Source organism: Oncorhynchus nerka, linkage group LG15 (genome assembly GCF_034236695.1).
Source record: "Oncorhynchus nerka isolate Pitt River linkage group LG15, Oner_Uvic_2.0, whole genome shotgun sequence".
In the NCBI taxonomy this organism is placed as follows: Eukaryota; Metazoa; Chordata; class Actinopteri; order Salmoniformes; family Salmonidae; genus Oncorhynchus; species Oncorhynchus nerka.
In genome coordinates, this window is record NC_088410.1 from 58,866,255 (window position 1) to 58,892,626 (window position 26,372).

The 26,372-nt window shown below is 42.0% G+C and overlaps 2 protein-coding genes across 5 annotated transcripts; one reads left to right on the forward strand and one right to left on the reverse strand.

Moving 5' to 3' along the window:
* Window positions 1-141: 141 nt before the first annotated feature.
* LOC115142971 (uncharacterized) lies at window positions 142-9,171 on the forward strand. Of its 3 annotated transcripts, XM_029682898.2 has the most exons (10): window positions 142-294; window positions 882-2,739; window positions 2,899-4,539; window positions 7,096-7,240; window positions 7,433-7,567; window positions 7,705-7,786; window positions 7,957-8,071; window positions 8,212-8,316; window positions 8,504-8,580; window positions 8,723-9,171. In XM_029682898.2, exons 2-10 carry the CDS (start codon window positions 934-936, stop codon window positions 8,814-8,816), a joined length of 4,200 nt encoding a protein of 1,399 aa, XP_029538758.1. In that variant the 5' UTR covers window positions 142-294; window positions 882-933; the 3' UTR covers window positions 8,817-9,171. The 3 variants fall into 3 exon arrangements, with proteins under 3 accessions (XP_029538758.1, XP_029538757.1, XP_064857826.1); XM_029682897.2 differs by having other exon boundaries at window positions 882-4,539; XM_065001754.1 differs by lacking the exon at window positions 882-2,739 and having other exon boundaries at window positions 229-294.
* On the reverse strand, window positions 6,355-20,989 carry LOC115142972 (ectonucleoside triphosphate diphosphohydrolase 8-like). Of its 2 annotated transcripts, XM_029682899.2 has the most exons (10): window positions 20,764-20,988; window positions 19,859-20,015; window positions 18,521-18,638; window positions 17,620-17,770; window positions 16,148-16,307; window positions 11,814-12,044; window positions 10,995-11,261; window positions 10,284-10,394; window positions 9,895-10,026; window positions 6,355-9,547 (listed from the first exon to the last, which is right to left on the reverse strand). In XM_029682899.2, the coding sequence occupies exons 2-10, from the start codon at window positions 19,985-19,987 to the stop codon at window positions 9,338-9,340; spliced, it is 1,509 nt and encodes a 502-aa protein (XP_029538759.1). In that variant the 5' UTR covers window positions 19,988-20,015; window positions 20,764-20,988; the 3' UTR covers window positions 6,355-9,337. The 2 variants fall into 2 exon arrangements, with proteins under 2 accessions (XP_029538759.1, XP_029538760.1); XM_029682900.2 differs by lacking the exon at window positions 19,859-20,015 and having other exon boundaries at window positions 20,764-20,989.
* Between the last annotated feature and the right edge of the window lie 5,383 nt (window positions 20,990-26,372).

A 26,372-nucleotide genomic window follows, 5' to 3' on the forward strand; every position in this document is an offset into this window, starting at 1 on the left:
AGTTCTCATGACCAGAACTGCCTCAAAGCTATTAGTTTAGCAGTTTCAGGAAGGATCCTTTTTGCTCAAGGATGTTTGCGCAGTTCAGTTTGTTTCGACATAAGAGCTAGTCTCAATTACACAGGAAGTCTTTGGTCACAGTTGCTGAAATCGGAAACGGTTTCAACAGAAGAGTTAAACCTGGCATGCTATACTAGCTAGTACTTGACATCATACAGTGTTTTTTTGGAGACGTTTTTAAAGGATTTCCTGAACATCTCATCTGAAGGTAGAAGTCACAAGTGGATTCTGGAGGTGAGTACATAAAGTATTGTGGTTGTTGGTGGAAGGCGTATGTCAGGTTAATTTGCATTGGAAAATTTCAAAAGAGAATTGTGAGTGGTCACTTTTATCTGCATTTTAAAAATGTTTTCTTATTAGTGTAACTTCAAACCAGATCCTAGGCGATAAGCCGGAGCAGTTGAAAGTCGTGAGGCAATGCGGATGTCTAGAGAGACTGTTCTGTGTGACACTCTGGGGTGTTGTTGACATTGGAAACAGGAAATTATTCATCATACAGTGTTTAAAATGGGGGGTAGTTGCAAACCTATTGTTTGCATAACTTGCATGTAATTGATAACCCCGCTGTGATTATTAGCTGGTGCATTTAATGTAAATGTGTATTCGCCTTAGCTTTTTTGAATATCGTGTCTAATCTTGGCATTCAGTTAAATCATTTTTCAGATAACATTTGTGTGTTAGTTATGCATTAGTTACATAACTGGGAGTGTCGGCTTAAACATCTTAGTGCCTAAACATTTGTGGTGCCTTCACAGTAAGTTAATTGTATTGTGTAAAAGATGCAAAGGGCATATCATAACTGGAAGCCTTTTTAATTCCAGCGAGATTTAAGGTTTAACAACCTACCGTCTGTGTGGTGATATAGGAAGAACCATGTCTGACAAGAAATCAAGAAAAGTGAAAATGGGGTCGTCACGAAGACGCCCTCGGAATCAAGATGAAAATGAGACTAAGAACGATGAGTCCGAAATGTCGTCAGCGCAAAGGAAAGGAGTTGGGGCTGATTCGGTTTCGTTAACCATACAAACAGACCTTTTCTCATCGAAGGGCTTATATTCAATAACGCCACAATTCATGGAAGATGTTAATCCATCACTAAATGACCTAGCAGAGTCACAGCTGTCTCAACCTGGAAACCCATATCTTCTACAATCACCTGACACTGCAGGGAAGAGGAAGAAAATGGGGTCTACTCGTAGGAATAAAGGCAACCGAGAAGAGACAGACTTTGGGGAGAAGCACCATGATGAAACTGGAGACACCGAAACGTCCTTAGAACTTCAGGCATCCGTTGTGGAATTTGAGTCCCACAGTAACACTGAAGGGCTCCTGGGACCAAACAAAATTGAAATGGACACTGAGAGCAGAAATCAACGTGAGTTTCTTTTGTTTGCTTCTAACACACCCGACGAATCAGATGACAAATGTAAAGAGGAAGTTGGTGAGGATACTGAACCTAGTAGTGAAGCTGTGGCTAGTTATAGGAGTGAATTGCTTCAAGATACTCCTGGAACCGACTCACTCCCCCATCTGTCTCTTGACCTTGCATTACAAGCTGCTCAGGGATTCGCTGCTGAACCCATAGCAGAGGACTGGAAGAAACCGGAAGAGGGGAGGCAGGAAAGTGAGCATGCTGAGGCGGAGTCATCCACATTAAACATCTCTAGGCATTCATCAGATCAATACCTTGAGTCAGACGCTTCAACCATCACAGAAGATTTTGAGTCATTCAGTAACACAATAGTCCTCCAAAGTGGAGAAGGTGAAGAGAAACTTCAACCTGATCTAAATGAGTCCAAAGTCCAAGATATTAACTCTATTGGACCAGGCAATCAGGAAGCATTGCTCCAAAGAGATGAAGCAGAGGACTTTGTTGATCTGATAGTTGAAGAAAATATAGTACTGGCATATAGACCTCATTTTAGACAACTAGACAATGTAGAAGGCTATCAACCTGAGCGAAGTGAGGATATTACCTCCTTTTTAAAATCAACCCCCTCGGATAGCTCTTTCGGTCACGACGAACGTGCTCACACAGGATCCAGCTTTCCAGGGAGAAGAAGAAAGATGGGTTCCACTCGCAGGGTGGAAGAAAATGGAGAGAGTAAGATACGTAAATATCGGTATCTTTATGGTGAGGGTGAAGAGGCCATCGTGGGAAAAGAACAAGTGTGTGGCATCGAAGAGACTGAGTGTGAAATGTCTATGGAGCCTAAAGGCAGCGCCAGTGGAGACGAGAAGGAAGGCGAGCAGAAGGGAAAGGGGAATTTCCAAACAGAGGAAGACACAGAAAACATAGAAGCGATAGGAGAGCAGTTAGAGTGGGACATGGGAACAGTGGAAGGATTCGGTGTTAAAACATTGGAAAAGCCTCTGATGTTATTGGAACCGGAGCATAGAGCAGATGATGAGAAAAGAGAGGATGTTCTGATTGAACCAACCCCTTTTGACCATGTCATCTATTCATTTGGTATTGATGATCAATTGTATAACAAAGACAACAGAGCCACTGTATTTATAGAAACTGGCCATATAGAAACTGAGCGCAACAGTGAAGCAAGCATGGCTCACATAGTTGACCCATTGTTCCAGTCCAACACTGAAGGCCTCCAATCAGGAGACCTTTTTCTCAGCGAGGAGGAAGTTGGTGATTATACGTTGCTTGGGAATGATTCTGAAGTGAGTGACTGCAGCCAAATAATATATAATCATGCTCTTACAATAGAGTCCGATGACACCTTGAGCACTGATCCCAATATCTCTCCTAGTCAACTCATCCATACTCCATGTGTGGAAATCACTAACCCCTTTCTCATTCTCAACCCACTATTACTGCAGAGTATTCAAGGGAATGAGGAGGATGCAAACACTGACTCCAATACCACAAGCGGACTGGACACATCAGTCATTTTACTCAGCGAGGGGGAAGTTGGTGATCACGTGCTGCTTGTAAATGAAGTGGGTGTTGGCAGCCAAATTACGTATGATGGCGCAACTCTCACAACAGAGCCCCGCCAAACAGATGAGCCTTTGAGCACTGATCCTAATATCTCTGCTAGTCAACTCGTCCAAGCTTCATACTCTGATGAAAGCACCAACTCCTTTCTCAAACCACCCTTACTGCAGAGTGTTCAGGACCAAGGTGATAATGCAGCAAACGCAGACTCCAATCAGAGTTCCTCTCCAAGCAGGAGGAGAAAGATGGGGTCGACTCGCAGGCATCCTGCACAAAGAGAAGGGGGCACAGAGGAAAAACAAGAAGAAATAAAAAAAACTGAGGTGATGGAAGACAAGGGAGAGGACATGGAGTTTGAAATGTTGATGGAATCAAAGGATGGAGCTGGTAAAGAGAAGAACGAAGGAGAAAAAAGAGATGAGAATGTCCTGACTGACCTCAGCTTTTCTGTCAGTACTTTAAATCAAAAGGGACGAATGGATGGTAACGAAATAGAAAGTAGGAGACAGTCAATCGTAAATGATGAATCCATGGCAACACAACTCATTCTTCAAAGTGAATCTGAGTTGACTGATAGTAGCCAAACTCTTCACAACCCTGATTTTCCCACTGTAGAGTCCTACCTGACCAATGACACACGGAACTCAAATCCTAATGTCTCTGGTTTGCAACACGAAGAAACATCATTGGAGGTAACACTCTGTGAATCAAGAGAAGACACTGACTCCCCTCCAGATCCCCCCTCACTGCAGAGTTTTCTTTGTCCGAAAGAAACGGCAGGCGCCCCACGGAGAAAAAGGAAGATGGGCTCCACTCGCAGGGCTCCTCGAGATAGACAAGGAGAGGAGAGACCAGAGGGAAAGGAGGATGAGAAAGAAAAAGACACAGAGGTTCTAGAAGATGTAGGAGCAGTCATGATAGCAGTAGAAATTGAGTCTAGCATAGAAAAGAATGAGCTTGAGGAACTTCTAGAAAAGGTGCCCGTGGGGCTGGTGACAGAGACCATAGTAGGAGAATCTGCCTTAGAAAAGTCTGCGTTTGTAGAACTTAAAGTTAGAGAGGCGGAGGAGATAGAAGTGAAAATAGCCGCTGAGAGCGAAAGCAACCTAACTTCCTGTGGTTTAGCAGCCCAAGAGTCAGGTGATATGGTTTGTATAGATTCTCATAGACTCACCCAAACTGCTTCCATGGAACGTCTTTCAACACCAAGCCCCAGTCTTCCTTTGAAATTATCTCTCTCTCTGAGTTCCCAATCTCAGAAGGATGTTAATCAATCCAAAGCTACAGGAAAGAGAAGAAAGATGGGCTCTACCCGTCGGACACCAGGTGGACTCCACTCAGAGGAAGAACAGCAGGAGACAGGAGAAAGGGTAACTGGGGCAGAGATTAGAGAGGAAGCCATTGGAGATCCGGACATCAATGTTATTTCGGAACGATTTCAAGAGGAGCACAGGGTTAAAGCTGTCAGTCTGGAGGACCAACAGGAGAGGAAGAGCACAGAGAAGGAGACAATATTTATAGAGGTACTGTGGCATTCCTTACAAATGATTCTCATTCTTGAAAAATGTTATAATAAAGAAAAGAGATTTGTCACAACTAGGAATTTGATGCGCTTATTGGAAGGCTCATTGGATTTATTTATTTTTTAACCTGTCAAGTCAGTTAAGAACAAATTCTTATTTACAATGACGGCCTACAGTGGGTTAACTGCCTGGTTCAGGGGCAGAATGACAGATTTTTACCTTGTCAGCTCGGGGATTCGATCCAGCAACGTTTCGGTTACTGGCTCAACACTCTAAACACTAGGCTACCTGCCGCCCCAGAAAGAAGAACTTGTTTGAACTTCTACCTTTTTGTCTTTTTTTTTAATATACTTGGAAATTGTTCATAGGCTGTAAGTCTGACCTCGGCCCTAACCTTTCAAAATGCAGTGCCTTCAGAAAGTATTCATACCCCTTGACTTTTTCCACATGTTACAGCCTGAATTAAAAATAGATTAAATATGTATTTTTTTCCTCCCCCATCTACATGCAAGACCCCATAATGACAGTGAAAACATGGTTCAGGATTTTTTGCAAATTTTTGGGAAAATAAAATGCAGAAATATCTACATAAGTATTCACACCCCTGAGTCAATACATTTTAGAATTACATTTGGCAATGATTACAGCTGTGATTGTTTCTGGTTACTGACCAGACCAGACCGCTCGCAGGACTTGCAGCACGTCAAGCCTCACAAATTTAACCAAGTTCTATATTAGCGTCTGGCTACACAGATTAGCACGAGCAGTGTGGTGATTGAATAACATATATGTGTACATTTATATTGCAGCGCATACGTTGCAAAATAAATGTACACATGTTATTCAATCACCGCACCCACACTGCTCGTGCGTAGCCAGGCGCTAATATAGAACTTGGTTCTATTTGTGAGGCTTGACACGCTGCCTCATTGATTCTCCTCATTGATTTTTAGGAGCATTTACCCACCTGGGTGATTGAAATATGAATTGAGGTCCAGTTGGTGGTGGTAATGCACCTTAAAGTTTGTCGCCAAATGTCCCCAAATGAATATAGTTTGTTCAGAGTTCGTTTTGATATTTCAACCTGCGTGTCCTGATTGCGTTTCGTGTGGGTGGATGAATCAACATGTGCGCGATGGCACACGCAGACGTTCTGGTCAGCATAAGCTTTGCACACCTGGATTGTACAATATTTGCACATTCTTTTTTAAATTCTTCATGCTCTGTCAAGTTGGTGGTTGATCATTGCAAGACAGCCATTTTCAAGTCTTGCCATTAGAATTTCAAGACAATTTAAGTCAACTTTAACTACGCCACTCAGTAACATTTACTGATTATTATTGTCCGGCTGAAAAGTGAAAATGTCTCCGTGTCTGTTGGAAAGCAGACTGAACCAGGTTTTCCCTCTAGGATTTTGCTTGGGCTTAGCTCTATTCCATTTCTTTTTATCCTAAAAAAAACCTCAGTCTGTGCCGATGACAAGTATACCCATAACATGATGCAACCACCATCATGCTTGAAAATATGAAGTGAATATGAATATGAGTAGTAGTCAGTGATGTTGTGTTCGGATTTGTCCCAAACATAAAGCTTTGTATTCAGGATCTAAAATAATTTCTCTATCACAGTTTTACTTTAGTGCCTTATTGGAATATTTTTTTAGTCTGTACAGCCTTCCTTTTCACTCTGTCATTTAGGTTAGTATTGTGCAGTAACAATGTCGACATTTGCCTCTCCTGAGTGCGTTGCAGCGATGGGACAAAAAAAAAAGGCTTTCCATAACAAAGGGGTTGAATAGTTAATGATTCAAGACACTTCAGCTTTTTATTTTTTATTAATCAGTGAACATTTCTAAAAACACAATTCCACTTTCACATTATGGAGTATTGTGTGTAAGCCAATAACACGGGAGTGGAAGAAACAGGAAGAGAGGAGGCAGGAAAGTGAGCATGCTGAGGTGGTGTCCTTCACATTTTCCAGCTCTGGGCATTTGTCAGATCATTTCTTTGAGTCAGATGCTTCGACCATCACAGAGGATTTTGAGTCATTCAATAACACAATAGAAACTTCAACCTGCTGTTTTAAATTCAGGGTGTAACGCAACAACCTGGGAAAAGTCAAAGGGGGTGAATACATTCTGAAGGCACGTACAGTGGGGCAAAAAAGTATTTAGTCAGCCACCAATTGTGCAAGTTCTACCACTTGGGGTGGAAATACGTATTTTCCACCATAATTTGCTAATAAATTCATTAAACATCCTACAATGTGATTTTCTGGATTTTTTTTTTCTCATTTTGTCTATCATAGTTGAAGTGTACCTATGATGAAAATTACAGGCCTCATCTTTTTAAGTGGGAGAACTTGCACAATTGGTGACTAAATACTTTTTTGCTCCACTGTGTTAAACATCTCATTTGTTACATCTAAATATTTTACGAACCGTGTATACCAGATAGTATGTTATTGAACACACAACAGTATCACACATTTCACGTTGAAGAGATTAGCATATCCCCCCCCTCCTTTTTTTGAGAGAACGTTTTCTATTTGTCTAAGGTTGTTCCCTCTGCTTTGAATGGAGGAGGGATTGAACAAGTGGCTGCAGCTCCACAGCCAGGCCATGGGAATAAAAGAGTTCAAGAAAAGGCAGAGCGTGTGGAGAAGAGCCCGGTCACCAGAGAGAAGAAGAAACAGCCATCTGGTAAGAATAGAATGGTAGCAGTGAGGGGGGGGGTACACGGGGTATAAGGTTAGTCTTGAGTAAGTAAATCGACCTAGAATTAATTTGCTGGAGATGCGTTGTTGAGGCCCTGTGCTCCGCTTGACTTTGAGTGAGATCAGAGAAGTGATCGTGACTGTAATAGACCAGTCTCTCTGATCCCCTTGCCTCCAGGTACCTTAGGAAGCAATGGCTCTCGATCAAACCCCTACAACGTGGTGATGGTTGGCAACAGCAGTGTGGGCAAAACGTCCTTCATGAAGCGCTTCCAAAGTGGCGAGTTCTGTATGGACCACTATGCTACCATTGGTGAGTATCATTATCCTATTTGTATGTTTGGCACCATGCCCTTCCATGTCATGTGAAGACAAACAAACACCATGGTACAATGTTACTGTGCTGCTCATTCGTCTGGTTTCATGTTTGTTTGTTTCTGTTCCGAGCAGGTATTGATACCTGTATACATCCTGTGACAGTGGATGGCAGCCCAGTGACTTTACAGTTATGGGACACTGCAGGTCAAGAAAGGTGACACTATAGCCCTAAGTTCATCACAGTTGGTCGTTGTACATCAAGCATTAGATACAGAATCTGTTCCTCTGTTCTTATTTGAACCCATCGTGTGTTTTTATTTGTCAGTATATAATTACATTCATATTAGACTATTGTAACATCTTATTATTTACTCTCTTCCCCAGGTATCACAGTATCACCAGGCAGGTGTTCCACAGAGCCCAGGGTCTAGTGCTGATGTATGACATCACTTCCTCTCAGAGCTTCTGTGACATCCGCTACTGGGTCAACTGCGTTCAGGTAGGGGCCATTTAAATCATGCCTTTCATTTTTAGAAGCAAAGAACAAGTATGTAACAACACAAACAATTGTTTTTGCAGGATTCACTGTTTTCTTCCATTGGTATCTATTGTGCTGTCATTAACTTTTGTATTTTGTAGGAAGGGGCCCCAGATGACGTCATCGTTATACTTCTTGGGAACAAGGCCGATTGTGCTGATCTAGAACGAGAGGTTCAGACTCATGAAGGGGAAAATCTGGCAACGGTATGTTACTGTAACTTGAACAGCCAGAATTTGGGCAACTGGGCTGTAGGATTAACATGTGGTAAGGGACGTGTTCTAAATGGGTATTTTACCGTTTTGTAGCTGGTGCTGAAATTGAGGTGTGTACCAACCTTCAGGATTTAAATAATTCATACGTACAATACTAATATTGATGTCACTCTTACAGGGGTACGGCATGCTCTTCATGGAGTGTAGCGCTGCCACAGGTGACAATGTGACTCTGTCTATGGAAACGCTGGCAAGGTAAGACATGCAGACTGATGTTTCATGTGGAAGGTGTTGTTGGGTATTTGGGCTGTTGTCTGTTTTGCGCGTTGTCCTCTTCTGCTTGTGGAAAGTGACTCTCTGTGAATAGTCGAGCATTGATTTGGTGTGTTGCTTCAAGGACGCTAAAGCAGTTGGGAGAGGAGACGCGACAAGAAGAGGAAAGCTTGGTGTTGCAGAAAGAACCCCCGAAGAAGAAATCTGGCTGCTGCTGATCAAGGTGGAGAAGATTGTGAGATGTACCAATCTTGCAGCACAGTCTCACACACACATTTGTGCCTCATACACCCTTATGATTGTATTTTATTTCTAAGTGTAATATATATCAAATGCATTGAACAAATCCGGTAGTAATAGTGATGTGACACTTGAAATGATCCTCCCTTTGGTACTTCCTTCAATTACTGTTTATGGGGGGAAAAATATATAAAATCATTGAGGTATACGTTCATACCAACACTATTCATTTATATTAGGTAGTTATATATTATAGTTGTAGGGTTTCTATTTGCATGAACAATATCAAGCTATGCAGCTTATAAATGCCTAATAAATTCATAATGCATTCAACAGCCTCCATAATTAGTCATATTGACAGAAAATATGACTATTTAACTATTACTGGGAGTTCCAGGAGCTGCCACACTCGTCCGATCCGTTCTGATCTTATTGATCGCTGCTGTTACATCACATTGCATCTCATCGGTGACTAGAAGACCGAGACGTTCATCGATTGTCATTTGTTGCCTCGTCCGTCCTGTGGGCTCCAGAGCCACAGTAGGACCAGTACCATCAGGCTGAGGAACACGGCAAACACAATGAAGAAGACCTCCGCTGCCCACTGGCTGTGTTGCACACCCGTCACCACCAGGGGGAGCTCTGATGGGATCAGGTTGGTCAGGTTCAACATGTAGCCCAGCGTCCAGCCAATGTCTGTGTCTGCCACCTGATAGACACCGATGATGTATATATAAACATATACTGTATCACAAGAGGTTGGTGCCACCTTCATTTGGGGAGGATGGGCTCGTGGTAATGGCTGGGGTGGAATAGGTGGAATGGTATTGATGACATTCTATTTACTCCGTTCCAGCCATTATTTTGAGCCGTCCACCCCTCAGCAGCCTCCACTGTCCTGTGTGTATGTATGATACAGCACATCTATTCATATTGACTGCCGCACAAAAATACTGAGTTTATTCTGTGGTATAATTTCATTAATTTTGTGTCCTGAAGTTAAATCTTTCAATAGGATGTTGACGTTCTTACATATTGCTGCATAGTTAAACACACCTGTCTCTGGAAGTATATGTTTCCCCAGGTCTGGTTGAACTTGTAGCCGTCTAGTAGTACTGTCATTATGTAGTTGGCTGAGGCACAGTAATCACGAAGGTACTTGTCTTTTACAGTGTACTCTTTCTTGAGCTGCCAAAAAAGTTATTACGCACGTTGTAGCAACATTGGGAATTAGATGATTACGAGGTAAAGTTTGTAGGCTACTGTGGATTGATATCTGTGCTAAAAAAGAATGACATGTTATGGATGCTCAGACTCAATGTTCATTCTCAATTACCTGTTTAGCATGTGATTTGAGTATGATTCGATGAATCTGTGTACTGCTATACAGTTTTAAGGAAGTGTACTGGCAATGTGAAAGGTCAGCAGAGGTCTCTATATCTCACCGAGCTCCAGGTCCTTTTGCAGAAAGTGTCTATAGTGGTGGTAGCCTGAGACAGAGAGGACTGAGGTGCTAGACCAAGGAAGTCAAAGGTGTAATAGTATGCTGAGAAAGCCTGGGGAAAGGAAACAGAATGATGGTGATACACACTGAGTGTACAAAACAGGATCTCCTTCCTAATAATGAGTTGCACCCCCTTTTGCCCTCAAAACATTGTCAATCCGTCAGGGCGTGGACTCGACAAGGTGCCGAAAGCATTCCACAGTTGTCAAGTTGGCTGGATGTCCTTTGGGCGATAGACTATTCTTGATACACACACACGGTAAACAACCCAGCAGAGTTGCAGTTCTTGACACAGTCAAACCGGTGCGCCTGGTACGTACTAGCATACCCCTTTTTAAAGGCTCTTAAATGTTTGTTTTTTTGTGTTGCCTATTCACCCTCTGAATGGCACACATACACAATCGTCTTAAATCCTTCTTTAAGCTGTCTCTTCCCCTGTACTGATTTGAAGTGGATTTAACAAGTGACATCAATAAGGGATCATAGCTTTCACCTGGATTCACCTAGTCTGTCATGGAAAGTGCAGGCCTTCCTAATATTTTTGTACACTGTATATACTGTTAGACATCTTTCAAATACTTGGAGTGTTCGATTGAGCCTGCCTGGAGTGCCAGTTGAGTGGGGTTTGCATAGATATGGGATGAATACTCACAAAGAAGTTTCCACTGACAGGGGGCTGGTAGACCCCGTTGAAGCCACAGTCAGGGGCCAGGGAGCAGGCAGCCAGGTTCGTGAAGTTCTTTATCTGGTTGAGACACTGAAGTGGCTCACTGGTCCCTGTGAAGGTGACCACTGAGGCTGGGTCAAAGGTCATGGGTCTGGCCACGCAGGGGGAGTCATAGAGGTCACCCAGAGTCAGGGTTAGGTTGTCACCCAGGTGGTAGCAGGGGTGGTTGACTGGGCGGGTAGACCCACTCATCTGGTAGAGGAGGAAGTTTGCTTGAATCGTACAAGAACTTACCTAAGGCAGCCATGAAATGCTTCTGACTCAGACACATTCAGTCAAACCGCTTTAGGGCAATTCTTCACTGAATTGACTGAAATAAATGTATGATGTGTCTTAAAGAAGGCCTGGGTGAGGCTGAAATGTCACATACTGTATATCCCAACTTTAATGTATTCTTATTATAAAATGATTTTGGATCCATATTTCAAAGGCATGCCAAACATCCTTTTCCCAGATGACCTTTCTTTGGATTTCATTTCAGTAAGATCCAAAACAAATCTTTGTTTGTTCAGTATCTTTCTTTAGAACACTACAGCCTGTTTGCTTTTTCTTCCAGAAAACTGGTTTTATACAATATCTACATGTATGGGGAGTTTACCTGGTATTAATACCAGCATTTTGCTACACCTGCAATAACATCTGCTAAGCATGTGTATGTGACCAATAACATGTGATTTGATTTACCTGCAACCATTCTGCAATTCATTCAAGTTTCATCGAACTGGTGACCAGACAGCTACTTACCTTGAGAAGATGAACCTGTAGCTGCCTCATGGTCTGCTCCTTGCCATAGCACAGATAGCTGTGTGTGTACACCTCATATTGGTAACCATAGAGCTTGGGTCCCAGGGTGGAGGCAGGGTCCCGTACAGGCTGGCTGGGAGTAAAGGCTATCTGGGTGGAAGAGCCTCCCATATCCAGGGCGCCCCAGATCTTCCTTCCTTTAGGACGCACCCATCCTCCCTCAAAGCCGTGCTGCTTAGGAGAAGTACAAATACTGTATGTTAGCAATAGTTTTAAACTGCAGACCTGCAATTCACCAATGTAACAGGTTATTAGTGGTAACAAATGGTACTCCTTCGGTATATCCACAAACATCTGTTAATTTTGCCTAAACAAGCTTGATACCATTGTCTGAGACCAAGCCTCTGTAGTTGGAATACTTCAGTCAAGGTTAACACTTTGACTCAACCTCGCAGATGGAGAAGCCACTGGCCAAGGAATGGTTTGAGGGTCGACTGTGGGCGGGTCGTCCCCGGGCCGCCCCCTCCTACCACATGGTTTTCATTTGCAGAGGCATTCCAGACAGACAAGTGATGGGCAGCGCAGGGTTTGTATAAAGCTGTGGGTTTGCCTGGGCATGTTCAGTGCAAAAACATTTTTGGAACATTGCAGATAGGAATGCCATGAATAGAAATGACATAATTCCTTAGAATCGGAGGCATATTTTGTTCTACATTATTTATTTTTGTACATTGGCCAATGTCCTTCTGCTGAACGCTAACCACAATAACAATTTGCCACAATGGAATTTGCGGTTCGCCTTTAAAATTTAATTGAAAGTGATGCAAACGGAGTGGAATCATGCCATATTTGAACTAGAATAATGCTCAACAAAGTTGGAATGTTGTTACATAATTTTAAATTAAATACAGGAATTCATTAGTTTGACAACAAACATAAATTGTTTAAACCACACTGGATGTATTGGGGTGGGGTTTTGTAGTGTGTATTTTTAAATACTGTATTCTCAACATCTCATTCTAATATTACTACTACTATTGTATTTTAGTTGCACTGTTTATACACACTGCATATTTATTTATGTACTGGATTATTGACATGGCTCACTATCTACAATATGAATGTCTGCAATGCCCTGATATCCAATGTTTCAGTACCCCTCCCTCCCTCAGAATCATATAAACCCAGCTAAAAAAATGTCCTCACTGTCAAGTGTTTATTTTCAGCAAACTTAACATGTGTAAATATTTGTAAGAACATAACACGATTCATCAACTGAGACAAACTGAACAAGTACCACAGACATGTGACTAACATAAATGGAATCATGTGTCCCTGAACAAAGGGGGGATCAAAATAAAAGTAACAGTCAGTATCTGGTGTGGCCACCAGCTGCATTAAGTACTTTGCCAGTTCTTGCTGTGAGGTGTTACCCCATTCTTCCACCAAGGCACCTGCAAGTTCCCTGACATTTCTGGGGGGAATGGCCCTAGCCCTCACCCTCCGATCCAGCAAGTCCCAGAAGTGCTCAATGGGATTGAGATCCGGGCTCTTCGCTGGCCATTGCAGAACACTGACATTCCTGTCTTGCAGGAAATCACGCACGAACGAGCAGTATGGCTGGTGGCATTGTCATGCTGGAGGGTCATGTCAGGATGAGCCTGCAGGAAGGGTACCACATGAGGGAGGAGGATGTCTTCCCTGTAACGCACAGCGTTGCCTGCAATGACAACAAGCTCCATCCGATGATGCTGCAACAACGCCACCAGAACATGACGGACCCTCCACCTCCAAATTGATCCCGCTCCAGAGTACAGGCCTCAGTGTAACGCTCATTCCTTCGACGATAAACGCGAATCCGACCATCACCCCCGGTGAGACACAACCGCAACTCGTGTGCAAAGAGCACTTTTTGCCAGTCCTGTCTGGTCCAGCGACGGTGGATTTGTGCCCATGTGCAACGTTGTTGCCGGTGATGTCTGGTGAGGACCTGCCCTCAGTCCAGCCTCTCTCAGCCTATTGCGGACAGTCTGAGCACTGATGGAGGGATTGTGCGTTCCTGGTGTAACTCGGGCAGTTGTTGTTGCTGCCATCCAGTACCTGTCCCGCAGGTGTGATGTTCGGATGTACCGATCCTGTGCAGGTGTTGTTACACGTGGTCTGCCACTGCAAGGACGATCAGCTGTCCGTCCTGTCTCCCTGTAGCTCTGTCTTAGGCGTCTCACAGTACGGACATTGCAATTCATTGCCCTGGCCACATCTGCAGTCCTCATGTCTCCTTGCAGCATGCCTAAGGCACTTTCACAGAGATGAGCAGGGACCCTGGGCATCTTTCTTTTGGTGTTTTTCAGATTCAGTAGAAAGGCCTCTTTAGTGTCCTAAATTTTCATAACTTAGACCTTATTTGCCTACCGTCTGTAAGCTGTTAGTGTCTTAACGACTGTCCCACAGGTGCATGTTCATTAATTGTTTATGGTTAATTGAACAAGCATGGGAAACGGTGTTTAAAACCCTTTACAATGAAGATCTGTGAAGTGATTTGGATTTTTACAAATTATCTTTGAAAGACAGTGTCCTGAAAAAGGGCTGTTTCTTTTTTTGCTGAGATTAGGTTCAGTCGTCCTTTCTTCTGACTGAAGGAAACCTAATGATTAGCACTCCCCATCATCACACAGTGCTACAATGATGGGCTGTTTTTGATTCCTTAAGAAGTATACAGTATCTTGTTTAAATTCATCTGGTGTAGATGTACAGATTGCATTTGGATTACTGTTACAGTGCTATTTGGGTTCATTGGATTAATTCCGCCATTTCTTAATTCAAAAAGTAAATATAATGTTTGTTTTTTTATAGCTAGGTATTACTGAACTGCTGGAGCTAGGAACACAAGCATTTCACTGCACCTGCAATAACATCTACACATCTGTGTACACGACCAGTAAACTTTGATTTGATTTAGACTGCATAATTGCATTGGGGGCATACTTATATTCACTGTACAGTCTTACCCTGTTTCATGGGTGCACAATCCATAGGTATCATGCTTCTCAGTGACACCCACTATGTAGAGTTTACACAAATATTAGCGTCTTAGCTCTTATTGCCCACAGCCGAACCTGTCCCTTTCTGTGTGCCGCAACGAGGGGTACTTGCATAGATGGCCCTTTGTGTGTGTAACCTATTCTCCGTGGTGGAAAAGTACCCAATTGTCATACCTTTTAATAGAAAATGACTTGAGTGAAAGTCACCTAGTACAATACTACTTGGGTAAAACTCTAAAAGTATTTGGTTTTAAATGTACATCAGTATCAAGTCAATTTAATTGAAAAAATATACTTAAAAGCTCTTAAGGATCCGCCCCTTTTTATTCAATTTTTGCCTAAAATGACAGCCAAATCTATCTGCCTAAATCTCAGGCCCTGAAGCAAGCATATGCATATTATTGGTGCCATGTGAAAGGAAACACTTAAGTTTGTGGGAATGTAGGAGAATGTAACATGAGATATGGTAAAAGATTACAAAGAAAGAAAAAAAACATTATTTTGTATTTTTTTTGTACCTTTTGAAATGCAAGAGAAAGGCCGTAATGTATTATTCCAGCCCAGGTGCAATTTAGATTTAGCAATGTATGTGCAAAGTTTGTGCCTAATTTGTTTATGACTAACGTTTCATGTTCAAAATTGGGCACTCTCCTCAAATAATAGCATGGTATTGTTTAACTGCTACTGTAAATTGCACAGTGCCGTTAGATTAACAAGAATTTAAGCTTTCTGCCAATATCATATGTCTATGTCCTGGGAAATGTTCTTGTTTACTTACAACCTCATGCTAATCGCATTAGCCTATGTTAGCTCAACTGTCCCATGGAAGGGACACCAATCCCAAAGATGTTTTAAGTATCAAAAGTACAAGTATAAATAATTTCAAATTGCTTATATTAAGCAAACCAGACATCACAATTTTCTTGTTTTTAAAAATTGCGCATAGTCAGGGGCACACAGCATCATTTACAAACAAAGCATTTATGTTTAGTGAGTCCTCCAGATCTGAGGCAGTAGGGATGAACAGGGATGTTCTCTTGATAAGCGCATGAATTGGGCCATTTTCCTGTCCTGCTAAGCATTCAAATGTAATTGAGTACTTTTGGGTGTCAGGGAAAATGTATGGCGTAAAAAGTACATAATTTTCTTTAGGAATGTAGTGAAGTGAAAGTTTTCAAAAATATAAAGAGTAATGTACAGATACCCAAAAAAAACAACTTAAGTAGTACTTTAATAAAGTATTTTTATTTAAGTACTTTACACCACTGCCTATTCTATAGGCCCTATACACACCTTAATGAAGCCCTCTTGTAGATAGTTGGTGGTGATCCATCCGTAAGCCCCTTCCTCCATCCCAGAGAGAATCCGTGCTCCCCGAAAGTCAAAAGGATACCCCTGGATCACCTTGGTTACTTGCTCCAAAACCTGATCAGACTGGGTCTGATTCTGTAGCCTGAGGAGAGGACAATATTCAGTCACTCTTGCAGGACAATGGAAGTCAATTTCAGAAATGCTTCTTTATTATAAAAAAAACAAGTTTTGCAGCCTGGAAGAGCACATAGTACCCAGTCATACTGTACAGGAGGTTAAATAGTCACCACATAGATAAGTGGGATGTTTTCCTCAACCTGGTCTTAGAGCATTTCATATTATTCTGTAAATCCAAGAGACTATTTAGTGCCATATGTTAAGCTTCAGGGTGGTTGGTCGGGGTGGTGGATGGGTGGGAGTATAACTTGAACATCTACCAACCCTGGATAGCAATCCAAAGGTTGAGTTCAAATCTCATCCGACAACTTTAGCATTTTAGCAACATTTCAACTACTAAACCTTTTTGCTACTTTGCGACTACTTAGCATGTTAGCTAACACTTCTCCTAACCTTAACCCTTTTAGCTAACCCTTCACCTAACCCTTCACCTAACCCTAACCTTTACCCTTTTAGCTAAGCCTTCCCCTAACTCTAAACTTAAACCATTAACCTAACTCCTAAACGTAACCTTAACCCTAACCCTTTTAGTTAACCCTTCCCCTAACCATTTTAGCTAACCCTTTACCTAACCCTAACTTTTACCCTTTTAGTTAACCCTTCACCTAACCCTAACCTTTACCCTTTTAGCTAACCCTTCACCTAACCATTTTAGCTAACCCTTCACCTAACCATTTTAGCTAACCCTTTACCTAACCCTAACCTTTACCCTTTTAGCTAACCCTTCACCTAACCCTTCACCTAACCCTAACCCTTTTAGTTAACCCTTCACCTAACCCTAACCTTTACCCTTTTAGCTAACCCTTCACCTAACCCTAACCCTTTTAGTTAACCCTTCACCTAACCCTAACCTTTACCCTTTTAGCTAAACCTTCCCCTAACTCTAAACTTAAACCGTTAACCTAACTCCTAAACGGAACCTTAACCCTAACCCCTAGCCCTGCAAATGTTAGCCACCTAGCTAGAATTCGTAACATATATTACATTTTGCAAATTCACAACGTAGTGTAAGTTCTGCAAATTTGTAACATATAATACAAATTGTATTTCGTAACATATCATACAAAATTGGTGATGGACATCCACAAATGAATACATAACATACGAAACATAACATATCATACTAAATGGAGTGTCCACGGAAGTACGCACAGAATAATACGAAATGCTCTGAGACCAGGTTGGTTTCCCAGCGCATTTCTTCATAAAGTCTGATTATTGGGATGTGGTAAATGTAAATGATTACATCAAGATAAAATGGTGCAGTCTTGACTTACTGCAAGAGTCGCATGCCAGCGGTAGCACCAAGGTACACAGGAGTTTCCCTCAGCTGGTTGGCAGGGATGACTGCCAGTGTACTGTCCAGGCACTTCCTCAGACTGAGCCCTGCAGCAGGGGGGTCCCGGGCATAGCTAGAGATGCCATTTCCTATGGAAGAGCAAGGGATAGGGGTGTGAGACACTAAAGGCATACACTGTATGTCTTGATATGACAACCATTACTAAGTGATAAATTATGATTTGTCTTGGCCTTGAGATCAAGCTGCCATCAAAATAGGTATAAGATGGCTGAGGGGCGTATTGTAACTTCTAAAGTACTGTTCCCCAGGCGCCGAAGACATGGATGTCGATTATGGCTGCCCCTCGCACCTCTCTGATTCAGAGGGGTTGGGTTAAATACGGAAGACACATTTCAGTTGAATGCATTCAGTTGTGCAACTGACTAGGTATCCCCCTTTCCTTTCCCTTTCTAGGGGTGAATCCTAACTATTCTTCCATAGACATCAACTATTGTTGCCAAATTCTCTAGAAATCCCAGATGAGTAACTCCGGGGGGGGGGGGGGGTCACTGGAATTGTGCAACACTAACGTGTTGACACGTGACAAAGTGAACATTTGAGTTATGTGTAAGTTAGGATTTACCCCTAAGAATGAGTCAAATAATAGAGTAGTAATAATGGTTCACAGACAGCCATTTACATTACATTTACATTTAAGTCATTTAGCAGACGCTCTTATCCAGAGCGACTTACAAATTGGTGCTTTCACCTTATGACATCCAGTGGAACAGCCACTTTACAATAGTGCATCTAGGTCTTTTAAGGGGGGGGAGGGAGGGGGGGGGGGGAGGATTACTTTATCCTATCCTAGGTATTCCTTAAAGAGGTGGGGCACTGACCATCAACATCACAGACCAGCATCTGTGACACCACCCCAGTGTTGTTTTCTTTGTTGCCAGGCCAACGGTACATGTAGAGAGAAGTGTGTGTGGATCCAGCGTCAAACACCATCCCGTACTGAAGGACACACAGACAGAGAAGTCAAATACCATTCCATATTGGGGAATCCTGTGTGTACGGGAGAGCCTGTGTGTTTGATACAGAGAGGAATACGTACAGGGAGAGAGCTAAACTAAGATTAACATTGTCCTTACTGGGAGAATAAAAAAATAAAAACATTTCTGAGTTCAGACCGTTAGTGATGATAGGAATTGTATTTGTACATTCCCCTTTTGATGTTGAAAACCATCCCATATTGGAAGTTTTACAGGGGCCCTGTCTTATCCCGTGAGATACACTACCGTTCAAAAGTTTGGGGTCACTTAGAAATGTCCTTGTTTTTTAAAGAACAGCATATTTTTTATAGAATATCTACATAGATGTACAGAGGCCCATTATCAGCAACCATTACTCCTGTGTTCTAATGGCACATTGTGTTAGCTAATCACATTTTATCATCTTAAAAGGCTAATTGGTCATTAGAAAACTGTCGTCCTGATTAAAGAAGCAATAAAACCGGCCTTCTTTAGACTAGTTGAGTTTCTGGAGCGTCAGCATTTGTGTGTTCGATTACAGGCTCAAAAGGACCAGAAACAAAGAGCTTTCTTCTGAAACTCATCAGTCTATTCTTGTTCTGAAAAATGGCTATTCCATGTGAGCATGGCCAAGAAACTGAGGATCTGGTACAGCGCCATTTACTAATCCCTTCACAGAACAGCGCAAACTGGCTGTAACCAGAATATAAAGAGTGGTGGGAGCCCCCGGTGCACAACTGAGCAAGAGCACAAGTACATTAGTGTCTAGTTTTAGAAACAGATGCCACACAGGTCCTCAACTGGCAGCTTCATTAAATAGTACCAGCAAAACACCAGTCTCAACATCAACAGTGAAGAGGTGACTCCGTGTTGCTGGCCTTCTAGACATTTCAAAGACAAAGACATTTCTAAGTGACCCCAAACTTTTGAATGGTAAATGTATGAACTTTATAAAATAACATTGAAATCTGAGATATGATGAAAGCAATGTGATATCCAGAAGGGACACGGGTGGAATTGTGGAGGGGAAAATGTTGGAATGGAATTCCCAAAGTTAAAGGATTTAAAACTTTTTAAGGTGAATTCTGGAATTTTACATGGGTGATTTCCCGTAGTGAATTTCCATCAATTCTGCCCCTGATAAGGGCTGTGAAGTAAATTACAGCAGTCACATCACAGATAACAGTTGTAATTTCTCTTCACCTGCATGCGATGGGGGAGATCCACTGAGTGGTGCTGAACTAATGTGAGGATTAGAGCGATGACGGCCATGCTTCCCATCACTACCACCACCGCAGCCATTGCTGCCTGTTTCACCATTGACATCTTCATTCCAAACACACCTGTAAACCAACTCTCCCTGACACACGCACACACAACAAAGCAAATTACATGTTGGTGTTCTTTTTATTGCTACCAATGCGGAAGATAACATCCATTTCACCATTGACATCTTCGAACACACCTGTAAGCCCACTCTCCCTGACACACATACACACAGAGAGCCAATGTCACCCTAATAGACAATTTGTTTAGAACCAATCAACCTTTGATTATCAAAAACAAATTACCCTGGAGTTGTTTCATGCCATCAATGTGAACATTGTAGAGTTAATGTATTTCTTCATTAATAGACCAGATGGATACATAGTGAATCCTAAAAACATTCAAATCTAATCTTACGTGTCTGCTTTGTCTTATCTGATTCTCATCAGAGGGTCATGGACCCTGTTACCACAGGAATTGTGAGTCTATCTTCTTTATGCTACTTGTCTCCTCTGCCCCTGTATCCTCTTCTTCAAGGGGTAAAGAAATGACAAAGCCTGCCGCACAATATCTTATCTTAAAATGCTGTCTGCACATGCAAACCTCATATCACATACAGTATTTGTCTTGGTTTACTACATATTGCTTTTATAGATGTTTAAATGATGCCTTGCATACTGAACAGATAATGCATCCTTTAATATAATAATGAAAGACAAATAGGAGCAGTGACTGACTAGTAGTCAACCATTAACAGAGAAAACTATTAAAACAAGCGATGACGATAGATGTTTTCCACTTAATCCTCCACGGTTCAACATGGTCAAAACAACTGGACTTACCGACAAGGAAGTTTCTTCTCTGTGATCTCTACTCCCTGACCCCAAGGTCAAACTAGAACCATATGCGTTATCTTAGAAATGATCTGAATGGACAACAATTTTCAGTCTGGTAAGATCTTAGACTGACCAGAGCATAGGCGTTCCACCTTTCTCTTGTGCTCTCACTCACACACTCTCTCTCCCATTCACTTGCTCTCTCTCTCTCTCTCTCTCTCTCTCTCTCTGTGTTTCCGTCTCTCTCACCTCCCCTTAATAAACTCACATTCTCCCTCCTCCTCCCAAGATCTGATGTAAAGTTGAATGTGTCATCTTTATTCCTCACGTGGTAGGCTGAACTGTAATGTTAAAGCTCACAAATACTCACAAATGATATTACATTGATCATGTGGACCTTTGACGTGTGTGATGTCTCATGTTTGGCCACTCAACACGTAATTGAAATGACATTTGCATACAAAGTTGCAAAGTTGGTTGGCCCTCTTTGATGTCACTGTAAGTTGATACATTGCTATGTTTTCATTCATAAAGCCCATTTACAAAAGTCCCACTGTACCTAACATCACTACTAAACTTTAGACGTACCGTATGAGCTACCACAACCGGTCACAGGGATGGCTAACTCTGGAAATTCATTTGGTCTCTACTGAGTTAGGTACAGTAGAACAATCTTCAACACTTTGTGTTTTGGTGTGTGTTTTGGTGCCTCGAGGGCAATTCAGAAAGCTGATTGAGGACCTTATTACGGATGACTGTGTTTGTTTCTTATGACCGTGTTTTTCTTTCTTTCTTTCTGCTTGCATTTTGTATTTTGATTTCTGTATTTTATGTCATTTCTGTAATTCAAGGCTCATCTGTAAAAGAGATCTTGGTCTCAGTATGACTCCCTGATGAAGGTAAAGGTTCAATAAAAATAAATACAGGGAAGGAGAGTGGTTCCAAAACCGCTATCTTATCTTCACTCTCCCACCGAAACCAGACCAGACCCTAACTAAATTCAATTTGTACCTTTTATAAATACACACACAATATTTGAATGTAACTTTAAATCGACAAAATTAATTTACTATAGTTCCATAGTTTGTGCAGTTACTCAATAGGGTGGGGTTCCATGGGAAAGTTATGATATTTCCAAATATTTAATGTTTCATCACATAATATTATTTGTCGATGGCGTGATTGTTGATAGTGTGCATTGCATGTTTTGTTTCAGAAGTGAGTGTAACGAATGAAACGAATGTGTTTCTGAGCCAAGGACATTGACAGCCTTCACACAACAAACTGTGATAAAAGTGGCACAGACAGCACACTGTTGTGTGCTAAGACAGAATGAGTTATTTGTAGCTACTAGCTCCTGTACACTGATAATACTTATATAAGTATTATTCAAGGATGTACTCTATTCAAGGATGTACTCCAATGTTAAAATTTGTCATTCAATTTACATTGATAAACACTCCTATACTGTAAGTGGTATAGAGATATACACTATCGAAAACAAAAGTATGTGGACAACCCTTCAAATTAGTGGATTTGGCTATGTCACCAACACCCGTTGCCGACAAGTGTATAAAATCGAGCACACAGCCATGCAATCTCCATAGACAAACCTTGGCAGAAGAATGGCCTTGCTGAAGAGCTCAGTGACTTTCACAATGGCAGTCCATAGGATGCCACATTTCCAACAAGTCAGTTCGTCAGATTTCTGCCCTGCTTGAGCTTCCCCGGTCAACTGTAAGTGCTGTTATTGTGAAGTGGAATCATTTTAGGAGCAACAACAGCTCAGCCGCAAAGTGGTAAGCCACACAAGCTCACAGAATAGGACCGCCGAGTGCTGAAGCGTGTGGTGCGTAAAAATCGTCTGTCCTTGGTTACAGCACTCACTACTGAGTTCCAAACTGCCCTTGGAAGCAACGTCAGCACAAAAACTGTTCATCGGGAGCTTCATGAAATGGGTTTCCATGGTCGAGCAGCCGCACACAAGCCTAAGATCACCCTGCACAATGCCAAGCGTCGGCTGGAGTGGTGTAAAGCTCGCCGCCATTGGACTCTGTAGCTGTAGAAATGCGTTCTCTATAGTGATGAATCACGCTTCACCATCTGGCAGTCCAATGGATGAATCTGGGTCTGGCAGATGCCAGTTGAACGCTACCTGCCTGAATGCATAGTGCCAACTGTAAAGTTTGGTGGAGGAGGAATAATGTTCTGGGGCTGTTTTTCATGGTTCGGGTTAGGCCCCTTAGTTCCAGTGAATGGAAATCTTAATGCTACAGCATACAACATTCTAGACAATTCTGTGCTTCCAACTTTGTGGCAACAGTTTGGGGAATGCCCTTTCCGGTTTCAGCACGACAATGTCTCTGTGCACAAAGCGAGGTCCATACAGAAATGGTTTGTCAAGATCGATTTGGAAGAACTTGACCTGCATGCACAGAACCCTGACATCAACCCCCATCGAACACCTTTGGGATGAATTGTGGCTGAATGGAAGCAAGTCCCACGCAGCAATGTTCCAACATCTAGTGGAAAGCCTTCCCAGAAAAGTGGAGACTGTTATAGTAGTAAAGGGGGGGACAAACTCTGTATTAATGCCCATGATTTTGGAATGAGATGTTCAACGAGCAGATGTCCACATACTTTTGGTTATGTAGTGTATCAATGTTAGATAACTTCCTCTAGCAGTTGCTGCATTTTTCCACATCTCCATGGCAATGACCCTCTGGACTCCGAGCACCTGTGTGAGCAACCTCTCATATGTCTTTTCTCCACACTCACTATGGCACCATGACTAGTTCCCTACAAAGGCTTACCTCTGTCCTGCGCCTCCCACACAAAGACTGCAGCCCGTCACAGTCAATTATGAATTTACGTTCTGCATTGATAACGGTTGGGTGTGAATAAAAACGACCAATAATTACAGATCTGTCTCTGTTTACAGAATACCAGTGCTTCATTCAATTGTTCAGAATCACAAAAACATGGTAATTGCACAAGCATACACACAGGCATTCATGCACATGTACACACACACACACACACACACACACGCACAGTCAAACACGCCAAGTTGCTTTATAGATGGAGCGATCGATTACACATCTTTTTGTTGTTGTGATTCCTTTTTTTCGGTAGATAACCATTTAAATACTTAACTACTTGCAGTAATTCTTTATCAATCCCCAAATCTCAGGGCATTACCTGAAGCTGCATGGAACATGACCACTAAAGTTCGACAGAACTAGGGTTGGGAAAGTTACCAGATTTGTGCAACCTTCCATGACAGAACATTACTAGGCTACTGGAAGCTAGTGACGTCGACTCCAAAATAATGAATTCCATTCTACCACTGAAGTTCCACAGAATATTACTAGATTCATGACGATAGACCAACACAACTGAAGTAGGCTAGAGCAATTGTTTCCCTCTTCCCTTTGAGGAAAGCATTGAACGCTTCCAGTCTTTGGTTCCACGGAAGCTCAATGGGACATGGTTTTGCTGAAACTAAGGAAAAAGAGAAATTGCCACGTCCACGTGCATCCCATGTTCATCAGGTTGACCAAACATTCTGTTTAACATGAATAAAGACACAAGCATACTGTTTTGATATTTGTGGATACAATGTCACATATAGCACTGGGTAGGCTTATGTCTCTGTATCATCTTGATAGTTTTGTACTAACTATTAATTGATTGATTCTTGTGTTTCATTCTTGATAGCTCTAATAGAAAATTGCTTTACTTGGGTTTAGGTTGCATTAAATACTCCAGCACGTTTAGGTGGTGGGCCATAGCAAGCTATCTGATTTAGCTTCTGAGATGGTGGCTCTCTGTCGAGGTAGGAGCTGGTTTTAACACGTTGTGTATATTTATTTCTTCTGAGTACATTTCTGTCTGTTGGCAATGTCAATTGTTGCCATTTTTTTCTTAAATACTTACTTTTATGTTCGCTAGCTGGACATGCAAAAACCCGCCAAGTACTGACCTGTAAAGCAATCAAAACTCGTGTACTATCCATGGTACTATCTCTGCTGATCACCTCTGCCAATTATGTTATCCATACTTACGGTAGTAGAAAGCTGGTTCCAGCTCGAGAGAGAGATCTCCGTCCGACAAACTGCTGTATTTAGTTATAGAAATGTTCTAGTTTACAGCTTGCATTGATGGTAAATATAGCTATCTATTTAGTTATATTTAGTTCTATAACTATTTAGTTATATTTACCGTCAATGCAAGCTGTAAAATGACCCTCAACATATTGTAGATAGCTGCAACCTTAGTAATGTAGCTAGCTTGCTGGTTAGCTAGCAAGCTACAACAAGTAGGTATACTGCTAGCCAGCAGGAGCAGATGGCTTTAATCACTAGCTAGCGTGTCATTCCTGGACAAGGAGGGTTTTAATTATTAGTTTATTCCAAGTAATAGTTTAAGACTACAAAAATCTATAGGACAAGTAGTGTAAAGGTAACACAGTCATCAAGGCAGGACCCACTAATGTATTTTATCCTGACAAATAAGAGTTGCCACATTTGTCCCTGTCCATAGCTGGAGTAGAATGATCACGGAGCACCCTGCCTCAGACTCTCAGGATGTTCATTTCCGTGCATACAAGCTACATTCCTTCGATGTGATGATTTATTTGATTCATTCTTGTCCCTCACTTTTGTCTCACAGGGTCTATTCAGCTCTCCTGTGTCCTGCTCCCAGAGATCAACCAAGTGTAATTCGCCAAGCATGAGCTGATTCCCTCCCCTGTGAGGAGAACCATCCTACTGCAGTTTGGACTAGCCCTGTTGTCTCTATTTAGACATTGGGACTGTTGTCTTTCTTTGTGGGTTTTGGATGTTGTCTTTTGAAGAACACCTACTACAGATACACGTGCTTGTTTGAGCATCTTTATTCATTATTGTCTCTCACTTTTGTCTCCCATTATCTATTCACCAAGAAGTCCTGCAGTTTGAATCAGCCCTGACATCACTATTTAGACATTGAGACCACATGTTCATTTGCCTGTTGTCTTTTCTTTGTGAGTTTTGTCTCACACAATCTAGTGCATTTTAGAGTCGATTAACACCACCTGCAGATATACGTGCTTGTTTGAGCAGCTTGAAGACTAAATTCAATGTATAATCAGTTTACAAGTGACCAACATATGATTTTACTATTGTAACATTATATTGTCCCCGTCAGAAGCCCAGGCTTTTGCCATAGACGGTAGAGTTCTCGTCTCTGGACCACAACAAGCTTTAGAATGCATTCTGATGAGGCACTTGTCTCTCTACATCGGTCAACTACATTGTTGACCAGGATGGGAACCTTTCGATATGCCTATGAGGGGCTTGGCACACAAATGGGGGAATACTGAAGCATGTGTTGATGATAGTTCTACTGTCTACATCACAGGCCCAGGCTTTTGGCATAGACGGTAAAAAGCTCTAATTTATGAACTGCAATATTGTAAGATTGTTCCCTCCACGGAACTTGATGTACATTGATTTGTAGGCTACACTATATTTAGATACTTCCAATACTGCCTGAGACACGTGTAGAAAAAAAAAGACTGCCTGAGATAGACACCTTTGCTATGTGTTGCCGTACTCAACAAATGGTGAAAC